Source organism: Grammomys surdaster, unplaced genomic scaffold (assembly GCF_004785775.1).
Source record: "Grammomys surdaster isolate TR1022 unplaced genomic scaffold, NIH_TR_1.0 251, whole genome shotgun sequence".
NCBI lineage: Eukaryota > Metazoa > Chordata > Mammalia > Rodentia > Muridae > Grammomys > Grammomys surdaster.
This window is the reverse complement of record NW_021604692.1, coordinates 2,627,312-2,647,933: the sequence shown is the minus strand read 5'-3', so window position 1 is coordinate 2,647,933 and position 20,622 is coordinate 2,627,312. Positions and strand designations below refer to the sequence as shown.

At 44.0% G+C, this 20,622-nt stretch overlaps 1 protein-coding gene and 1 long non-coding RNA gene across 3 annotated transcripts in view; one reads left to right on the top strand and one right to left on the bottom strand.

The window, feature by feature from the left end:
* Asxl1 (ASXL transcriptional regulator 1) overlaps nucleotides 1-8,334 on the bottom strand; it is a 56,400-nt gene extending 48,066 nt beyond the window's left edge. Inside the window, exons 1-2 of one of the 2 annotated variants that reach the window (XM_028774908.1) lie at nucleotides 7,799-8,334; nucleotides 1,810-1,892 (exon numbers count right to left, since the gene is read on the bottom strand). In XM_028774908.1, coding sequence (XP_028630741.1) covers nucleotides 1,810-1,892; nucleotides 7,799-7,855 — 140 coding nt within the window. In that variant the 5' untranslated portion in view covers nucleotides 7,856-8,334. The remainder of the gene's footprint in view (nucleotides 1-1,809; nucleotides 1,893-7,798) is intronic. The other variant, XM_028774909.1, reaches the window with a different exon arrangement.
* On the top strand, nucleotides 8,138-17,196 carry LOC114627218. Its single transcript, XR_003712347.1, has 4 exons — nucleotides 8,138-8,287; nucleotides 12,387-12,462; nucleotides 14,130-14,259; nucleotides 17,033-17,196. It is a non-coding gene; the product is annotated as an uncharacterized LOC114627218 (long non-coding RNA).
* Nucleotides 17,197-20,622: the final 3,426 nt, after the last annotated feature.

The following is a 20,622-nucleotide window of genomic DNA, read 5'->3' as shown; positions in this document are numbered from 1 at the left end:
GGGAAAAAAGCACAATTAACACTCTGCAAAGCGCATGGCTACAAGTCAGATAGATAGGCCGTAAGTAACCCTGAGCATCCCACCCGCAAAACATTAGCTAAAGAATATGCCACTTGAGAAATAACTTTCCTCATTTCAAATGACTACAGTCTGATTAGCAATATAATACACTAACTGCTTAGGGCTGAGGAGAAAAGCTCCTTCAATAAAATGCTTGTCAAGCAAGCACTTAGACCAGACCTCACACCCCAAAAACCACGTTAAAGAAACCAACCAACCAACCAAACAAACAAACAAACAAACAAAAAACCCACTGCAGGCATGGTAGCCAGGCACTTGCAATCCTGGTTCTGGGGAGATAGAGACAAGTTTGGTAGCAAACCAGTACAGTCCAATTTGCAAGCAGTAGGGCCCAATAAGAGACTCTTTTTCTTAAAAAGCAAGGAAGAATGACATCCAAGGTTGTCCTCTGACCTAACACATGCCATAGTTACCTGCACATACATAAACATGTATGTAACATCCCCTACAGACAAAAGTTGTTTATGGACTCCTTCTTCCTCACTTAAAAAGAAAGGTGGGTGAGGGAAATAGCTGATGTAGTGGCTCAGTGGTTTTAAGAGCATTAACTGCTCTTCTAGAGGAGCTGGGGTCAATTTCCAGTACCCATTAGCAGCTCACAACTGTATGTAATTTCAGTTCCAGTTGTTCCAATGCCCTCTTCTGGCCTCCATGGGTACTAAATGCACACCATGCATAGACACAAACTAGTGTAAAACACATACACACAATAACAATAAAAATTATTTTTAGCTGGGCAGTGGTGGCACATGACTTTAATTCAAGCATTCAGGAGGCAGAGGCAAGTAGATCTCTGAGTTGATGGCAGCCTGGTCTACAGAAGTTCCAAGACAGTCAGGGCTACACAGAGAGATTCTGTCTCAAAATAAATAGATAGATAGACCGACTGACAGACAGACAGATAAAGTAAAAAAGGAAAGGTTGGTATAATGATGAGAAAAGAACTGAATTAAAGGCACCCCTGGTTTTCATGCCTCCAACTACTTCTGGGTTTCTTACTTATTTCTCCAGAAAAGCTACACTGTAACAAATTCCACAAACTACTCATTAGTGTAACTAATAGCTAAATTAGCTACTTGTGGATGGCATATGCCTGTAATCCCAGCAGAAGAGAGGTGGAAACATGAGGATCAGAGTTGAAGGCAAGCCCTCAGTTGAGCTGCAAGTTGGAAGCCACACAGGGCTGCAAGACACTATCTTAGAAACAGGAGTGAATGACTCAGTCAGGGGTAGCTAGAGGGTTTAATGCCATTGAGACCGTCTTTCCAGGATGAGAAAGGAAAAGACTTCAGTCCCGTGGCAGAGAAAGTATAGAGAAAAGTGTGTATACACACACACACACACACACACACACACACACACACACTCTTGCTTCTTTTCTATTACCAAAACTTGTAAAACAAGAGTCTATGAGAAGGTAAGGCTACAGTGAGACCTTAAAAAAAAAAAAAAAAAAAAAAAAAAAAAAAAAAAACTGTACTAGAAAATAAGAACCAAATCCTAGCTGTAAGTCAAGACCTGGGTAAGTGTACAAAAATATTGTATTTCTGATGTAAATAAGTAAGTGTTCACCCACTCCACTCCCACCCTCAACCTCACAATACACACCAGATACACTACCATTATTACATACACAACCACAGATAGACCAACAGGTGAGTTTATTACTGCATCTCAAAGGCACATGTCACGTGAAGCCCTCATTTAAACATTAAGAGCAATACAAACCTCATTTCCTTTAGTCCTTCTGCCTCTATGACCTGCAGAATCTGTTTTGGTGTCATTGGAGCATCCGAGTAGTTTTCTAACACCTGAAGAAACATAAACGTCCTGACTTTAGTGTGAAAACTTTCATTAGTTTGTTGCATGGCCTGCTATGAGGAGCTGTCAGTGCCAGATGAGATTCACCACAATCAAAATGACTTTGGGGCTACAGATATGGCTCAATGGCAGAAGTGCAAGGCCCCAAGCATGGCATTAAAACAATTACTTCAGATTCAAATCAGACTTTTATCAGTATATTGAAAGTTAACTGCAATTAGATTAAGAAAAAAATACCACAATTAGGTGAAATACTCTAATTCTCAATTCTAAGGACAGCTATTTTAACATCTATGTGTAATAATATATAAGACCTTAGCAGCTCTGGAAACAGTATAATTTAATGTTGTTACATATAGAATATAGCTGAGCAACAGTGGCACAGCCTTTAATCCCAGCACTCAGGAGCCAGAGACAGTTGATCTCTGAGTTTGAGGAGGCCAGCCTGGTCTACATAGTAAGAGGCCAGGGCTACAGAGAGAAACATTGTCTGGAAAAGAAAGCAAGCTATCTATCTATATATCTATCTATCTATCTATCTCCTGCATATATGTACACTTGTATATATGTATATTATCAGGAGTGGGGCACATACCCTTAATCCCAGCACTCAGGAGGCAGGAGAACCTCTTGTGAGGCCTGTCTCAAGAAACAAAAACAATCAACAAAAAATACTTCTGCAAAATATGTAAGACGATTGAAATTTACTCAAGGAATTTCCAGGCCAAGTGTGGTGGCACATGCCCTTAATCCCAACAGAAGCAGACAGATTTCTGTGGCTTCAAAGCCAGCCCAGTCTATATATTGAGGTCAAGATCAGCTGAGCTACATAATAAAACCTTGTCTCCTAAAAAAAGTTTTGACTAATTCACTTATACCATATGGGTATGTGTGTGTATACATGGGTTTTTATACAGATTCACTACACAGCCTCAGTTGGCACAGAACTCACTATGTAGAGTAGGCCAATCTCAAATTTACAAAGATCCACCTGCTTTGTCTACCAAGTGTTGGGGTTAAGGGTGTGCACCACCACACCTAACTATATGTTCAGTTTTGTTCTGAGACAACCTAGACTAGCTCTGAACTTGCCATGTAGCCAAGGATGACCTGAACTCCTGCACCCACTGTCTCCACCTCCCAAGTGCTGGGATTACAAGTGTGTGCTATGCCCAACTTCAGTTCTTTTCCATTAAACCATGAAATTCTGGGGTTAACTGCCACAGTACATTTTGTCACTTGACAACATGATGCTTTAAGTTTTCTCTGTGACTCACATAACAATGAGGAACCTAATGTCCTGCCTATGTTAGTTCATCAGTAACTAAGTCTTTAACTAATGTACTTCCTCAGCAATTTTCACTAAGTTGAGCTGTTACAGAAATGTTCCTCTCCTAACAGGAAAAGAACTTTGTCATTTCATTATCTCACTTTCGACACCTGTGCAGCTGCTGCGGGCACTGCAAGCTAACAAGTGTTAACATCCAAGTTCTGTCATTTATTAAAGGGGGTTGGGGGTGGGCAGGCAGGAAGTTCCAAAGGAAGGCTACAAAAGACCTTATCACTAAAGGAAGTTTGGAGAAGGGAATACGAAAACAAACTTCCCATTTTTCCTCCTTAGCTTCTCTGTTAATTTTTATACTGCTCTTGTCAGTCACTAATACTGGTGCTAATCCTGAGACTCTGACCCTATCTACCTCTATCCCTGACTTCTCCCAGGCTTCAGAGTGAAGCCGTTCTGACTCACCAGTGTACCTGTCCATTCTTAACTTGTTCAACTCCAACTCATCTGAGCAACTCTAGTTTACCTCTCCTCCATCCCTACCCTTTCTCCCTATATTCCTTACCTTAACTGGCACCTAATTTAGTAACACACATGTGGCATCCTTCACTCTCATTTACCTATTTCACTACCACAGCCGTTCTTTTACACAACAGCCTTTTCAAGTATATCCTTGAGTCCAGTCCTGTTCTCAAACCCATTCCTGTTTGTGGTTATCCCTCATTTAAGACCACACAGAACCTGCCTCAGGCCCTATTCTAGGGATCCAGCGTCTAACTTCATCATGTTCCTATTTCAAAATCATCCTCAGCAACTTTTCCTGTCTCTCCATAAACAGCAGAAGGTAAGTTTCCAGAATCCACCAGCCACTAAAGTGCAGGCTTTAGAATCAGACAGGATAAGATTTAAATTCTAGTCTTCCAAACTGAAGCAAGGATCTATGTACCTATCCAACCTGAGCCAAAGGGGATCTCTCACTCTTCAAGTATTGACACCTTACTCTCAGGGTCATTTTTCACATTGAAAAGAACATGAGTAAGCACCTGTAGGTGCCCGAAGGTGGGCACACAAAGCCTCTCAATCACCTCTCTGTTTCCTGACAAGACTGCCTCACTGACACCACATACTTTTGTCCCTGCAACTCCTTTTTTCCACCCTATTTGCACACTTTGCAAATATATTCACATCCATGTAGTTTTTCTCTCCTCCCGAGCCATTCTTTTTTCATCAGCTTCTGCGTGTAGTATAGCCTCCCTTATGACAGACCTACCTGGATTCCACTAACTGTTCAAGGCTCAGCTCAGAAACTACCTTCCCTCTGGAAGCACTCCTTAATCTATGACAGCAGAATCAAATTTTCTTTTTCAGTGACCCCACTGTTCCACAGTAAAAGTCAATTAACTCTCAAGCTGGGGTACTTCAAAGGGAAGTGAGGAACTAATCATATTAATTCCTAAACGAGACAGAAACCAAGATATGCTTAACTCTGTGTTTCTCCAGTAACATGTAAGCCTGTAGTTCCGTTCACCCATCTGAATCATCTGAAACACACACACACACACACACACCCCTCCCTTCTGAAGACTAGTAGCTCCTCCTCTTCACTGTCTAGGATTACCCAAGTGCCAAGACAGGCGAGGCTGACATAACAAACCTATGATGAGCCTTAGCACAGGTTACTAATGTTCACTGTTACAAGATACCATCTCTTTGATACCAGCTGAGCTAGCAAATCTCCTACAAGGGGACAAAAAAGAAGCATGACTGAAAAAATACCTACCAATTATTTAAATAGTAACCATAAAGCTTGAGACTCTTAAAACAGAAGAAAAAGAAATTCTAAAGAGAAGTTACATCTAAAGATATAAAGTACTCATCTACATTAATTGTATATAAACCACTAGTTTTCAGAAAAATTCAACAGTGCTCTATTGCCAGTCTTTGTAGACCACACAGTTTTTGAAAGAAAGAAAAAACGATTTCTCTACTTGAAAAAAAAAAATTTGAAATAAGAACGGTCAGCCATTAATCAGAGCAAAAATAAAGCATGAAATGTAGCATTTCTCAAAAGCCAGAGGAAACTATTTAAGAGTAGTACACAATTTAAAAGAAAAATCTCCTTGGCTGTTTCTCCCAATTGCTCCTAACAGCTGGCACATTTACTTCACACCTCTACTTGAGATGGCTAGAAACTCTGCACAAACTGTAAGGCATCTGAGAGAAGAATGTCCACTTCTTAAGACTAACAACTGCAAAAGCTCATCTGCAGGAGTCTGCTACTCTGCTGGAATTCTCCAGAATCCTGTAAGCTTTCCTACACCACAATGGCATATATAAGGTTATTATCGACAATTTGTGCAAGGCCAGGAACAATTAGAAACTCCCACCTAACAAGCACATGGGGTCACCACTACATGCAATCTAATTTCAACTGTCCAAAAGCAATTATGAATAGTAATCCTGTGAAAAAACTAACTGCACTGCCACTGCAGCTCACTGCTTGCCAGGTGCTCCTTTAAGAAGTAAAAGCAAAGAAACTCCCCAGCACTCAGTGGGCGGGGCTTTTTTTAATGGGAAGAAGTCTCCCCCTCCCCCTCCAACAAACCCCCACAAAAGCACAGAAAATTCTAAAACACAAACCACATAAAAGATATGCAAAATTGCATACCATGTTCCCACAAGTCCTCTTTCAAATGTACAACTACACCACAAAGAAATTCCTGTTCAGATTACTATTTTTAACTGAAGCCACAGTAGAAAAAAATAACAAGATAATTGAGCTTGAAGGTGAGCCAATGATAAAATAGAAATAGCAACCATACCTTGGAATTCAAGCCACGGTAAATTTAAGAACTTAAAGGGGCTTAAAATAACAGTGGATTCCAAACTGCTAGAGCTCTTCAACTAGTAAGAGCCCAAAGAGCTTTGAGATGAGAAGATTTCAGAACTGTCAGGACATAAACAACACAGGATTTGAAGGTACTTTTACCTACCTCTTACAAGTAGGGTTCTGGCAAGCAAATTTTCTTTGGGTGCCCAGAGCCATAAACACCTGCACACAAAAACTCAGAACCTCAATGAACAGACAAGATTCAACGACCTCCATGGTAAAATAAAACACCCTACATTTCAGCTTTCTCCTAAGCTCCTTCAGACCTAAATTTGTTAAGTAAAGCATCGTTGAAGAAATCCTGAAGTTCCAAGAGCATAAAAACTAGCCAAAGGATCTAGTTTTGATTGAATCACAGAAAGAAAAATACACCACCTAAGACTTTCAATTTTCATATGCTAAGCAAAAACTAAACCGAACTACATCTTTCACACAAACAATGCCTGTTTCTGTTCCCAGGGTAACAAGAGAAGAGAGATGATCAGGAATACCAGTGGAAATTCTCTGGTAGCTCAAAAAGCCACGAGTAAATGAATAACCGGCTTTCACGAACTCCAAGAAAAGGGTTCACTCTAGATCTTTATCAACCTTCAACACTTTTGAGGCAGACAGAACTCACTTTCCAGTAAAAGGACCAGTTAGAAAGCTGAGCTTCACTCCATCATTAAAACTAAATTATAACAATTACATATAAAATACAGGGCGTCAACAGAAAATAGGATGCACCCATAACTCTGCACTGTGGCAGTCTGAGGAAGTGACATCTCCGAGGGAAGTATAACCTATTGAACTGTCATCAGCAACATTTCATAAGAACGAACACGTCTCAGGTCTTTTGGCTTTGTATTTTGAGTCCAAACGGAAGCTATCTCACAAGTCCACTGAAGTTTAGGAAACAGAAAATCCACAAATCCTCTAGGCTGATAGCTAGCTCAAGAACCTAGTTACTTTTTTTTTTTTAAACTAAACCCTCAGAAGAGAAGCGTCAAACTGATATACATTCTTTACAAAGTATTCGGTTCCTCGGCAAAGTGCCTACCCCTACTGCAGTCGGAGGGTTCAGTGTGATTTGAATGTTCGAGGGTCACCTGTATAACAATCGCTTAAGCAGCTGGCAAAAGTACTGTTTCCCAGCAGAATCTCCAGAGTGTTTAAAATGAGCCCTAGAACCAGTGTTTCAAAGTCCCCAGGTATACTCCCACTGGGCACTCCAGTTTGAGAACCACTACTCAGGGTTCAGCTTGGTCCTTAGCAAGTGTTTTCCGACACACACCTGGCTTAAATTGCCAAGGCTCTAAATGCTTCTCATGTCCTTGAAACCAGGAGCACTTTCCCACCCCCGCGGTGTCCAGTGACCCACTCCACTGCCCACGAAGAAGTAAGGGAAGCACTTCCCACCTTTCCCGGAAACCTAACTCCCGCAGAAGAATAAAGGGCGCTCCCCAGGACCCCCTGCTGCTGCCAACATGGGGGAGGGGGAGACTGGCGCCCGGGCGCTCGGAGGGGAGGAGCCGCTTGCCAGCGCGCCCCTCCGCAGGAATTCAAGGGGGTGTGCAGAAAGAGGCGCCCCAGCCCGCTCAGGCCAGGGACCTCAGGAGCTCACACCCGGGCGGCCCCGCCCCCTGCTGCGGTGGGCAGGGCCTCGCCCCTCCCCCGCCCCGGGAGCCGCGCGGGAGCCCACCCCTAGACCCCCCGCCGCGGCCCCCGCGGGCAGCTCGCCTCACCAGGCGCGCGGCCTCGGCCCACGTGCGCTCCTTCTTCCTCTTCTGTTTGTCCTTCATCCTCCTCCGCGGCGGCGGTGGCGGCTCCACGCGGGTCCTTCGGGCGGGGCGGGCTGGGGCGGTGGCGGCGCGGGGCTGGGGTGGAGGCGGCAGCGGCGGGGGGCGCGTGGCGGCGGCGCGTGCGAGGACTCGGGTGCGGCCGAAGAGGGCGGGTGCACCGGGACTGGCTGGCGCGAGACCCGGCGCGAGGGTGGCGCTGGGGGAGGGGCGGCGGCTCCACGCGCCCGCGCTGCGTCAGTCGCCCACGGTAGCAGCGGCAGCCCCGCGATGGCTAAGGAATGCGGCGGCTCCGCAAAACCATGGGGTCAGAGGTCACGGCTCGGGCCTCCGCTTTCCCGCGCTGCTGAGAAACCGAAAGCGGACTAGTGGCGGGCCGGGATGGCGAGACGCGGCTTTCCTTTCGACGCTCGGATGCGTGCGTGTCTGCCGTGGGTATGTGTGTGTATGTGTGTGCCCGCGTGTGTGTGTGTGTGAGAGAGAGAGAGAGAAGAGTGAGGAGGGGGAGTGTGGGGTTTTTTTTTTTTTGAACAAAAACAAACCGAAAGGGTGGCTGGGATTTGTAGTCCTTATTGGCTCCCTGGCCTACCCCTCTCCGGAAGAAAATGGCTGCCTGAAGTGCTTGGACCACATTTCCCGGAGTCCACCGGGTGCCTGTTTTCCGCCCACTCTCTTCCGTACCCCGCTGCGCTCCTAGCTCGGTAAAGAAGGGGGCGGGAAGTCGGTCAGGAAAGGATGGGGCGGGGTCTCGCGAGGTTCGGGAAATAGCGGAGGCCTGAGGGTTTCTGGGAGGTGTTGCTGGTAAGGGGCGGTGGCTGGACTCCCCCTGGCCGCGGTTAACCCGTTCCGAGCTTTTTTGATTGTAGGGACCGGTCCAATGCGGGTTCGTATCCGAAGTTGGTAGTCTGCTACCTTGCTTCCACTCCACCCCCCACCGTATACACATTTCTCATCTGCACTTCTGGTGGGTGACAAAAAACAGGATCCTTTTTTTGGCCCACCCTTAAATGAGTCAACCGGCGCATAGTAATAAGCAAAGAGACAGTCAGATCAGTAAAACGGTTCTTGCACGATTGACCGACCTCGATGATTAACACATTTCCTCATGTACTTTTAATACCTCTATGAATTTGCAGAGAATGCACCTGCAGTTTACAGCAGAATTGCTGCCAGGCGAATTTGGTGATCCGATAGTCGGTAAACACTTAAGGTCGGTCCATGTAAATCAAAATGCACCTGAGTGAATATTTAGAAGCAGTTCCCTGGAGAAAGGTCAAGTCCTAATGTCAACCAACCTAGATTTAGAATCCTAGTTGTGAGTTCCTGACTCCTCTCAACCCCGCTGAGCCTGTTTGGTCTATGTTAGCATAGTATCCCACAACATTGATAATCCCACAAATTAGCATGAAGTATCTGGAAGATTGGAGAGAATGTGGAAGACCCTGATATTATTAGACTCATGTAATTTGGCTTCTGTTATAGAATAAGTGATAGCTCTTATTATAAGCTCGCAGTGAGCAATGGAACCTCTGAGCCTTGATTACAGTGATAGGATGAGGTTTGGAGCACCCAGAACATAAAGAATTTTTCTGTATTTGTTGGCTCAAAGTCCAGAAACATTTCTACAGTCTTGAACAGGATTAATGGCCAAGCTTTACAGTTTTTGAAAAGTTTATGTGGGTGAGGACACACCCTATACTCTTCTGGTGTTAGCATACAGGCAGCCAGTGCTGAGAAGAAGGAATCACCTAGCAGTCCAACCCTTTTACCTAAAGGACTCAGCAGTCCTTATTACTGGTCACCCAAGACTCAAATTGAGTAAACAAAAATCTACAATGAATAGACTATAGAAGATGAAAGTTAGACAGTTTCACACCACCACTCTCCTAATTTCATCCCAGCAGAGAGAAGAGAAATACTTCTAAAATTATTTTGTTTTTTAACGTTTTAAGTTTTGTTTTTTGAGACAGGACCTTACTATGTACACCTGGCTGGTCTGGAACTCACTGTGTAGACCAGATTAGCCCTGAACTTAGATCCACCTGCTAGTGCCTTCCAAGTGCTGGGATTAAAGATGTATATTGGGATTTTGGTGGGGGTTGGAGGAGTGGGAGTTGAACTGAGGGCCTCCCACAATCCCTGAGCTATATCCTAACACTATTTTGTTTATTTTGAAACAAAAATCTCACAATATTGACAGGCTGGCATTTTCAGACAGCCTTCTATTCTTGTTCCTTAGCCTCCCATTAATACATGAGGGATTAAAATGCATGCCCCACTACCTTTGGCTTTGGTAGTTTTGTTTATAATTATTTTTTCCATCTGCAGCTGAAACAATCACCTCTGCAAGGACAGTGAAACTTAGTTCAGCTGTTTTGAATCGATCTGTATCTCCAACACAGCCACGCACTTGGAAGGAGTAAATAGGGAAGACTGACTGTAAAATGCAGACTTTGTGTTTTGTTGTGTTGAGAATTGAGCTCAGAACTGCATGCATCGGAGATATATTACCTCTATACTACTGCCCAAGCCCTTTTTATGTTGTGAGACAGGTTCTTATTAAGTGTTGCAGGCTGGCTTGACTAGGCAGTCACTCCACCCCAACCTCCAGAATAACTGGGATTACAAGCCTGTGCCACCAGATCCGACTAAAATGTTGGTGTTTATGTTATGGGCACTGTGGAAAGCAGTTCCTACTTAAAAGTATTCAACCTTTCATCCATGAACACTACCCCACCCAAAACTCCATTACATTCATTGGGAAAAGGAGCTTTGCCGATCAAATTTAGACCTTAGGAAAATTGTCCTAGACTTGTGAGTGGGTCGCTGAGATTACACGGACCCCTAAAAATATAGTTGTTTTGGAAATATGAAGCAGTTCAATTCACTGTTGCTGGCTTTGAAGTGGCAAAAAGCAAAGGAATGTAAGCAGCGTCAAGACTAAGCCTGCCAACAGCAGTAAGGAATCAGGGATCTTAGTCATTCAACCCAGTGGTACTGACCTCTGACAGTGCAGATAAACTCAGAAACAAGTTTCTAGAAAAGAAAATACATACGACTGATGCAGGGAACCACTGAGACGCACTCAGTGTTTGGACTTGTGGCCCGGAGAAGCTTGAGGCATGTCTCAGTGTGCTTTGAGCTCCTCTGCTCTGGTAACTGTTACAGCCAATACAGCCTAATCCACTGTGTCAAGCCCCTTTAGTTTGTATCAGCAAGCACTGCCTAGTTCTCAAAAGTGGTTCAGGCTGTGGAAAGATCACATGAATATTTCAAGATCTCTACCCTCGGAGAATCAAATTTATGGCAGTATCATCATTAAGCATTGAGAGAAAGTAGTACACCCAAAGGTCTGTATAAGGTATGGGTTAGAAATGGGTGAGACAGCTCATGTCTAATTTCATCACTTGGGAGGAGAAAGCAGGAAGATTTTGAGTTCAAAGCCATCCTGGGCTTATGTAGTCAGTTTGAAGCCAGTCTAAGATATACAATGAGAGTCTACCAAAGAAAAGAAAGTATTTGAAAATTAGATTGGGTTATTAAGCCTTAAGAGGTTTTGGTGGTGGTGGGTTTTTTTTTTCCCCAGTAGAAACACAAGTTTGTCAGAAGCACATATATGCTTTGTTTTATTGTGTTTTTAAGTTGTTTTTATCACAGCACTCTTATTACAGGTGACCTTGAAAGTTGACAGGGGTGCCACGGGCTGAGTAAGATAAACAACTGCTGTCCAATCCTGCCCAGCTCGGGGATCAGTCATTGTGTTCAAATTTATGAACAAAGCACACAAATTAAAAATACAAGCAAGAAACACCAGAGACACACAAAAGGACATAGCATCCCTGGTCCTCAGTGTGATTTAGTAATACTAGTGCTGGGGCTGGAGAGATGCTCGGGGCTTAAGTGCGATAAGTGCTCTTACAGAGACCATGAGTTCAATTCCCAGAGCCCACATGGTAGCTCACAACTGCCTGTTTGATACATGTGGTGTACAGACACTCAAGCAGGCAGAATACCAATACATAATAAAAATACATAATTTTTTTAAGGAATTGAAAGAAAAAATTGGTTCTGGATTCCAGTGTGCTTGAGTTTGAAACTCTGTAGCCATTCTCCTGTTGTATGGCCTTGAATAAGTTATGAAAATTTATCAACCAAGCACTGTCATTGGACAGCAGAGTATATGACAAAATTCAATGGTTGATCTGGACAGGGTAGCACATGCTTGCATACTTGGCAGGCTGAGGCAGGAGAAGCACATGAAACAGCCTGGATAACACAGAGAGACCCCATCTCAGAAGAAGAACTGAGAGCACAGTTGTTCAGCTTCAGCATTGCAGCTGGCCAGCTAATGAGCAGCTCTCCCACCCCTCTCTCTGCACACTGCATTTCTTGGCATGGCTTTTGGTTGGTCACTACACATTTGGTGTCTAGATTTGTTTCCTGTATCTCCCAAATGCCAGCCATAGGCTTTAGCATATAATAGGCAGTCAAACTGTTGATGTATGAGCCAATCTCAGTAATTCTTTTGTTGTAGAAAGACTCTAAGGAATGATCCCTATTGAATGGTCTCATAACAGTTTTTGGATCACACTCATGGGGAAAAAACTAAGGTAAGATTTTATCCAGAAAGATTTCCACAAGTGGTAAGTAGAGACTTACTTACTTACCCTGTCTTGAAAAACAAAACAAAAAAAGAATATATGCTTCTTCCCACTTTGGTGGACCCCATAGAGTGGCCTCGAAGGGAGACTTAAGCTAGTTTTTATCAAGATTGTGGAACATAACAGCTCTCTGACTGACTTACGCTTTCTGGTAGAAATTTCTTCATTAAAGACTCATTTCTAATTTTTAATCTCTCTTAATGCTAGAAAAAGACATTCAGAGTTACCATAGATGCTTTTGATCTAAATTTAGACTCTTTCCTCTATAATGATGAGGAAAAAATTAAAAACATTAAAGTGATATTGTTTGGGGCTACTGCTGTTGTTGTTTTGAGACAGGGTCTCTCTGTGTATGCCTGGCTGACCTGGAACTCACTCTGAAGACCAGGCTGACCTCAAACTCGGAGATTGACCTCCTGCCTCTGCCTCCCAAGGGTATGTATCACCATATGTGGGTATTATTTTGCTTTTTTTTTGGGGGGGGGGGTTTCGAAACAGGGTTTCTCTGTGTAGCCCTGGCTGTCCTGGAACTCACTCTGTAGACCAGGCTGGCCTCGAACTCAGAAATCCGCCTGCCTCTGCCTCCCGAGTGCTGGGATTAAAGGCGTGCGCCACCACCGCCCGCTTATTTTGCTTTTTGAAGATAGAATCCCACTCAGTACCCCAGGCTGGCTTCAGCAGTCCCCTGCTTCAGCCTCCAAGTTCTGAGACTCAAGGTATGCTCATTGCAGCTCCTACAATTAGACAAAAGGCATCACAGCCTTGTCCTGTGGGATTTCACACTCAGAAAAGCCTGCCACCATGTCACAAGAATGCTCCAACAACCTTAGAGCTACAGTTACCCAGGACAAGCTTCAGATGACTTCAGCCTTGGTCAGCAATGGTAACTGCAAACTCATGTGAGGCCCAAAGCAGAATCACTCAAATGAGCTAATCAGAGATAATGAATTAACGTCATTTGGGAGACAATGGATTGTTTTTACTTAACTATTGAAGTAATTTGTTACATACCATCTGATACCTAATAATGAAAGCACCTCCTGAGCTTCTAGGTAGTTGTTACTTCAACTGCCCTCTTAGCTAAAGTACTTACACATAATTCTGTAATTGAGTCCAGGGTGTTCCCAGCTACCTCTGGAGCTCCAGTGGACAAGAGCAGGAGCCATGGCAGTAGTGCTGTTTTAGAGTTGAGGAAAGGAAAAGCACTGTCCAAGTCTAAGAATCTCTCTCAGAGGCAGAACATTTACTTGCATTTCCCTGTACAGGGCCCTGGCTTTGATCCCTAGTACTGCAACAACAAATAATCCCACTTGTCTCTGTTCCTGGATTCAAACCTGAGCCAGGATTCAAACTAATCCAGTTTGCCCACCTTCCTGCTCTGCCTCCACAGAGCTGGAAGGCCCAAACCACTGCTCTCAGATGAGTAACCTGGACCCCTTCATTCTTCCTCTCTGACACTTGATATCTTTTATTGTTGAAACCAGTCTTACTAGGTAGCCCTGGCTGGCCTGGAACTTGCTATCAAAGGTCCTGAACTCAATGAGCTCTGTCTGCTTCCAGAGTGCTGCACAGTACTGCCCTGCCACTTTAATCATATAGTCTACATTTTTTTACAGATTTATTTTTATTGTATGTATGTGAGTACACTGTTGCTGTCTTCAGACACACCAGAAGAGGGCATCAGATCCCATCTATGGCCCCATTTTGATTGTGATTCCTGTGGGCTCACGAAGACAAGAAAATCAGGTCACTACTTCAAGGGCCTCCAGGTCTAATGGGATTCTGGGAGATAGAAATTGTTAACTCTACACGTGATAGCACACATGTACAATCCCAGCACTTCAGTGCATAAGGTAGGAAGATCGCCACGAGTTTGAGGCCATCCTCAGCCAAATAGTGAAACTGTCAAAAAAAAGCCAGATGTGGTACCACAAACCTTTAAGCCCAGCACTTGGAACGTATAGACAGGGGATGACTTCTGGGTCGTTCTTGGGCACACAGTCCTGTGCTACAAGAAACACTGTCTCAAAACAGAACTATGTTTCTTTAGAGAATAACAAAAAGGTAGTGAGAAACATGGGAGACCTTCAGGACGAACTGATACTTTATCTGGGCCTTGAAAGCTCCAAAAAGAGTTCCTAGGAAATTCTAGTTCATAGGAACAAAGACATAAATACAGGGAGTGGCCAGACAGTGGTGGCGCACGCCTTTAATCCCAGCACTTGGGAGGCAGAGGCAGGTGGATTTCTGAGTTCAAGGCCAGCCTGGTCTACAGAATGAGTTCCAGGACAGCCAGGGCTATACAGAGAAACTCTGTCTTGAAAAATCAAAAAGAAAAAAAAAATACAGGGAGTGGCTTCAATATCTGTGTGACAGTGCAAATGTTGGCGCAGGGCCAGCAGTCCAGTGGAAGAAGTGTGGCTAGAGAGTGTGTGTGGTGCTGGAATCAAACTAAAGGCAAATGGGATGCCATGTGGAGGAAACCACTTCCTGTAACAACCAGGTACCCGAGTGAGCTCAGTACCAGCTCTTCCCAGCCCCACCTGACACAGGTGCTTACCAGCCTCTGCTGAATGGTCACTGAGCCAGACCTGGGTGCTGAAGCTGGTCTGTAATGGGGAAGATTAAGTTGTGGAGTTACCCATGATGGCTCTTGGAATGTTTTTTCTAGCTGAATTTTCCTTGTGTTTTGTTGTTATCTAGAACCTCCATTCAAAATATAATTAGGGAAAACCCAGTTACTCTTAACATTGATGATGACGTCACTGTCTGCTGAAAATGACACTGTCTGCCTGATAAAGCCAGAAACTTTGGCTTACTCATTGCCATGTCCTCCCTCCTAGTAGGGGCTCCTCTATCCCAGGAAATAGCATAAATACAATTTCTACTGGCACTGATAACTTCCTACTAGGATGGAAGCTGTTTGCTGAACCCTGGGGACCTGCAGCGTGCGGTCCCTCTAGTGTGTGGACATGAAGTGATGGCAAGGTGATGTAGCATTTAGTTTACAGAAGCCTGCATGGCTGCTGGAGTTGAGTAATGCCTCCAGGCTAATGTCAGCTAGAGAGGAATTATGTCCTAACTTAATTAGAGTTATTTTGGCGGCAAAATAAGCATTTAAAATTAATTTCCAAGCCAGAAGTGGTACATTCCTATAATCCCAGCTACTTAGGACACAAATTCAAAAAGACCCTAAGTTCAAGGCCAGTCTGAGCATTTTAGAGAGACCCCAACCCCAAATAAACCAATCTCTTATGTACTAATAATTTCTTTAGGGGACATGAGCTTTCCCAGGATGTAGTTCAGTTGGTAGTTGCCTAGTGCAAATGAAGCCCTGGGTCTGATCACCAGTGATGAATAAACTGGACATGGTGGCACAAGTATGCAATTCCTGCACTCAGGAGATTGAAGGAGGAGGATCAGAAGTTTATAGTCAAAAAGTAGATAAACAGAAGTTCAAGGTCACCCTGCCGACATAGAAAATTGGAGACCAGCCTAGGCTACATGAGACCTAATCAGAGAGAGAGAGAGAGAGGGAGGGAGGGAGGGAGGAGAGGAGGAAGAGGAGGACAAGGAGGATGAGGACGAGGAGAGAGAAAGAGAGAGAGAGAGGAAAGAGAAAAGAAGGAAAAAGGAAAGAGGAAGGAAGGAAGGAAGAAAAAGAAGAAAGGAAGGAAGAAAAAGGAAAATATAAAAATAAAAGTCAGGGGAGATTGGTGCTTGCTGCCAAAGGAAACTCCTCTAGTATTGATATCCCAAAATTTGCCTGCCAAGTAAACTCAGAAGACCCCAATGTGGTTTTGCTGCCAAAATGACCCTTAAAATTCAACTGGGAAAATAGATGCATCACTTTGGTAGCAAAAAGACCTAACCAAGGCACCATCAGAACCCCCCCCCCCCCCAAAAAAAAAAAGAAACCGAAGCCAACCACCGGGGGGTTTAAGGGCCACTGTTACTAACAAACAGAATGGATTCAGAGAGAACATCCAGCTCAAGCTCTCAAAGGTCAGGCGTAAGCTCCCTGAGCATTCTGCTGTACTGCCAAGAAAAGCCTCAAGATTAATCATCTGATTTTTTTCAACCAGATATTAAAATATATTGGGTAGCTAAAACAATAGGGCAATTTCAGCAAGGGACATACAGAACTGTTGAACCTAACAGACAGATCAGTGGGCCAGACACAAAAAGAAATTTTAGCGCACAATGAAAGTGATGTATTGCCGAGCAGCACACGCCTTTAATCCCTGCACTTGGGAGGCAGAGGCAGGTGGATTTCTGAGTTAGAGGCCAGCCTGGTGAGTTGGCCTCTACGTACTCTACAGAGTGAGTTCCAGGACAGCCAGGGCTACACAGAGAAACCCTGTGTCAAAAAACCAAAAAAAGAAAACAAAGAAAGAAAACAGAGGGAGAGAGTGAGAGAGAGAGGGGAGGGAGGGAGGGAGGGAGGGAGGGAGGGAGGGAGGGATAAACTAGAGCTGAAGATGGGCTCAGTGTTGAGGAGTGCTTGTTTCTCTTGCAGAGGACCCATTTGTGTTCCGAGAGCACCCACATCTGGCAGCTCACAACCACCGGTAACTCCAGCCTCTAGGACCCAAAGCCCTCTTCTGGCCTCCATGGGCACCTGCATACAATGTGACACACACACACAAAGAAATAAACCTTTAAAAATAAACTGGAAAAAAAGGTAATACTGACAAGAGCATACAAGCTGGGATCCCGTCTCCCTTATTAAATCTAAATTCCAGTATATATTTTATATTTGTATTTACATATGATAATGACAGTACTAGAAGGAAAATATCTTTATTATCCTAGAGCTGGAATCTTTCTAAATATGAAAGTTCAGAAGTTTATCAGTCAGTTAGTTGATTGGACTGCCTCAGTTTAACTCTTATGCAGCAAAACATGAGGGCAAGGACAATAAAGTGAGGGGGTCTCTGCTACCCATATAAGAAATATTAAAGCCTTACTAGCCAGGCACAGTGTCACATATGGACTCCTAGCACATGGGGAGTGGAGGCAGAAGGATCAGTTCAAGGTGCATTTTGCAACCATCCTGGACTATACAGGGCTGAGTTATTTGGTCTTTTTAATTTTTAAAACCTTTTTTGGAAATTAAAACATTACTATATTTGTAAGTGGGAGTAGCACACACACCATGACCATGTGTGGAGATCAGAGGCCAACTCTGGCCCCCTCCACTATGTAAGTTCTGGATAGCAAGCTCAGGTCACAGGACTTGACAGCAAGCACTTTACCCACAGAGCAATCTCACCAGCCTAACAAGAAAACTTCAATAAGGAATTGTTTTGTTGAGACACACACACACGCGTGTGTGTGTGTGTGTGTGTGTGTGTGTGTGTGTGTGTGTGTGCTTACTATGCAGCCCTGGCTGACCTGGAAATGATTGTGTACACTAGGCTGGCCTCTAATTCACAGAGCTGGCTCTGCATCTCTGCCCCCTCTCTCTGCCCCTGCCCCTACCTCCTGAATGCTGGGATTAAAGGTATACGCCACCATGCCTGCCTTAATATTCTTAAAAGTTAATAGAAATAGTTCAAATGGTGATAGGTCAGAATGGTGAGGGTTAAAATTATAGGCAGAATTCAGTTTTTCCAAGGATATATGAAGATGACCATAAGTTACTTACTGCTGGGTTCTTAGGCTTAATGTAACAAAATTATGGTTGTTTTTGGCAAATGGGATTTGGATATAGATACAGCTAACAGATATCTTGTAATATATACCTAGGATTAGCCCCAGGGAATATATAAGTAACTGTAGTCTATGTCTGAGGTTGCTAATACAGCATTGCATAAAATAGTCTAAAAACTGCTAACTCCAGGGGCTGCAGAGATGGCTCAGAGGTTGGAAGCACTGACTGGTCTTCCAGAGCCCCTGAGTTCAATTCCCAGCAACCACATGGTGGCTCACAACCATCCGTAATGAGATCTGATGCCCTCTTCTGGTGTCTGAAGATGGTGACAAGTGTGCTCACATATATAAAATAAATTTTCAAAACAAAACAAAAAAGCCCCAACAAAACAAAACAAAACAAAATCCAAGAAACCAGTAACCCCTTCAGAGACCAGCAAGGCTAATACATTCTGGATAGATCAATCAGGGGTTAGGTGTCTATTAAAAAATCACCCTACATTAACTGTTTGTGTCCACATTTTACTGAATGGAAGCAATAGTGTACTATGAACCTGTGTGTATTGTTTTGTTTTGGACGCTCCATGTAAAGCCCAGAGCCTCACATATCCTTAACCACACTCTACTACTGAACTACATGGTCCACAGCCCCATATGTATGTATGTGTGTGAATGTATGTATGTATGTATGTGTTTATGTATGTATGTGTATGTGTGTATGCATATATATATATATATATATATATAAATAAAATGAAGGCAAACGGACTATATAAAGATATTCAAAAGATCATTTGGCTCTGGTCAATGGACTTTCTGGTGATTTGATTCTTTAAATGTTTCTGTATTGGTTTTTCCCCTTTGACAGGCTTTGACTATGGAGCCTCTGCTAGCTCAAACTCATGATCCCCTGCTGCTTGTGTATCAGTATACTAGTGTAACCTACCACACCCAGCCTTTGTGGCTTTTACTATCAATAGAAAACCAGACATGGTGATGCATATGCTCACATTTGGACCCTTCCTTGATACTGTAGAGATGAGGAGACAACTCCAAAACTCGGGAAGGTTAAGCAACTCTGGGCACATCAGGATCTGAATACAGGAACTTTACATAATGCTTTACTACCACTGCAAGTACTATGTGCTATTTAGTAATATACACCTCCTCCTGTGTGCCTGAAGGATGGCTGCTTAATCCCTTCAGCAACTCTGCAGGGTCTCTTCTACCTAGAGAGGCATGGTGGCTTATTGAGGGCAGTAATACAAATCCAGGCTGCTGTGGCTTCAGACCTCTCTCGTTCATGGGCCATTCCTCCGTTCCCTTCATTGAGTCTTTGCTCTTCAGCATGGCCTGGCATCTCCATCTTATAGCCCTTGGTTGGACTACAGTGCTTGATTACAGATTAAGCAGTTACACAACTGCATTGAAGCATACATACCACGCAGTATGTGAATGAGAGTTTTGTGAAGTCTCATCTGCCAACTTGGTCACACAGCTTTGCCACCTTCAAGTTGCATTTGGCAGAGGAAAACCATCACTTGGCAGCCATGCACTTCAGTCTAGCTTTCCTGAGCCTGGCTGTGAGGTGACCTGGGCCTTCCATCCAGCTCCTGACCACATGGCACAGTTCTACAACTGATCATTTTAGAGTCAAATGTGCTGGTATGAGGCCGACAGATCACATTCAGAACTGGTATGAGACACATACTAAGTTCAAGACCAGCTTGGTCCACACCATGAGTTCTGGGCCATCCAGGACTACCTAACAAGACCTTGTCTCAGGAAACCTAAGAGGGAGGCTCTTTATGAAAATCTCAGATCAGTGCCACTACTCACCTACCATCTTTGGGAAGGGTGTGGTCCATGGCTGTTGTCTATAAGAGTTATGAATGGCCAATGGAAATCTTCTTTGCCTGGACAAGGTATATTTCAAAGCAAATGGCAGAAGTTTAACTGATCTGCTCTCAATCCCAGCAAGGGAGTTGTCTCCCCGGCCCTTCTTTGAGTAGTCTGGCCCTATTCCTAGGGGACCAAAACCATGGTGTCAAGCTGAAGCAGTCCTTGGAATGCCTTGCATAGTGAACTGTGCCAGAGAAAACTGGTGGAGAGTTTGCCAACCAAGCCCAGAAAACACGTGTGAATGGCAGACAGGCTTACTGCAGGCATTTAACAGAACTGCTTTCAATAATAATAACTTTGAAGGCTCATTGGTAGAGCATGCTGGGGTACAAACAGAGCTGTGCTTCCTTTATGTGGTGCGTATACAATGACACAGAAGTTACAGAAAGTGGTGCAGCTGAGATTCTCCAGAGCTATTCTCTACCTTGTCCTCCATCGCTCCAGGCCTTACAGATTCCCTAGTCACCAGGAGTGCTCCAGGCACTTGTTCCTGTCCCTTTGTCTGGCATGCTACTCTGTCTTTGCCCAGAGGGCAAAACCCACCTGTCACTT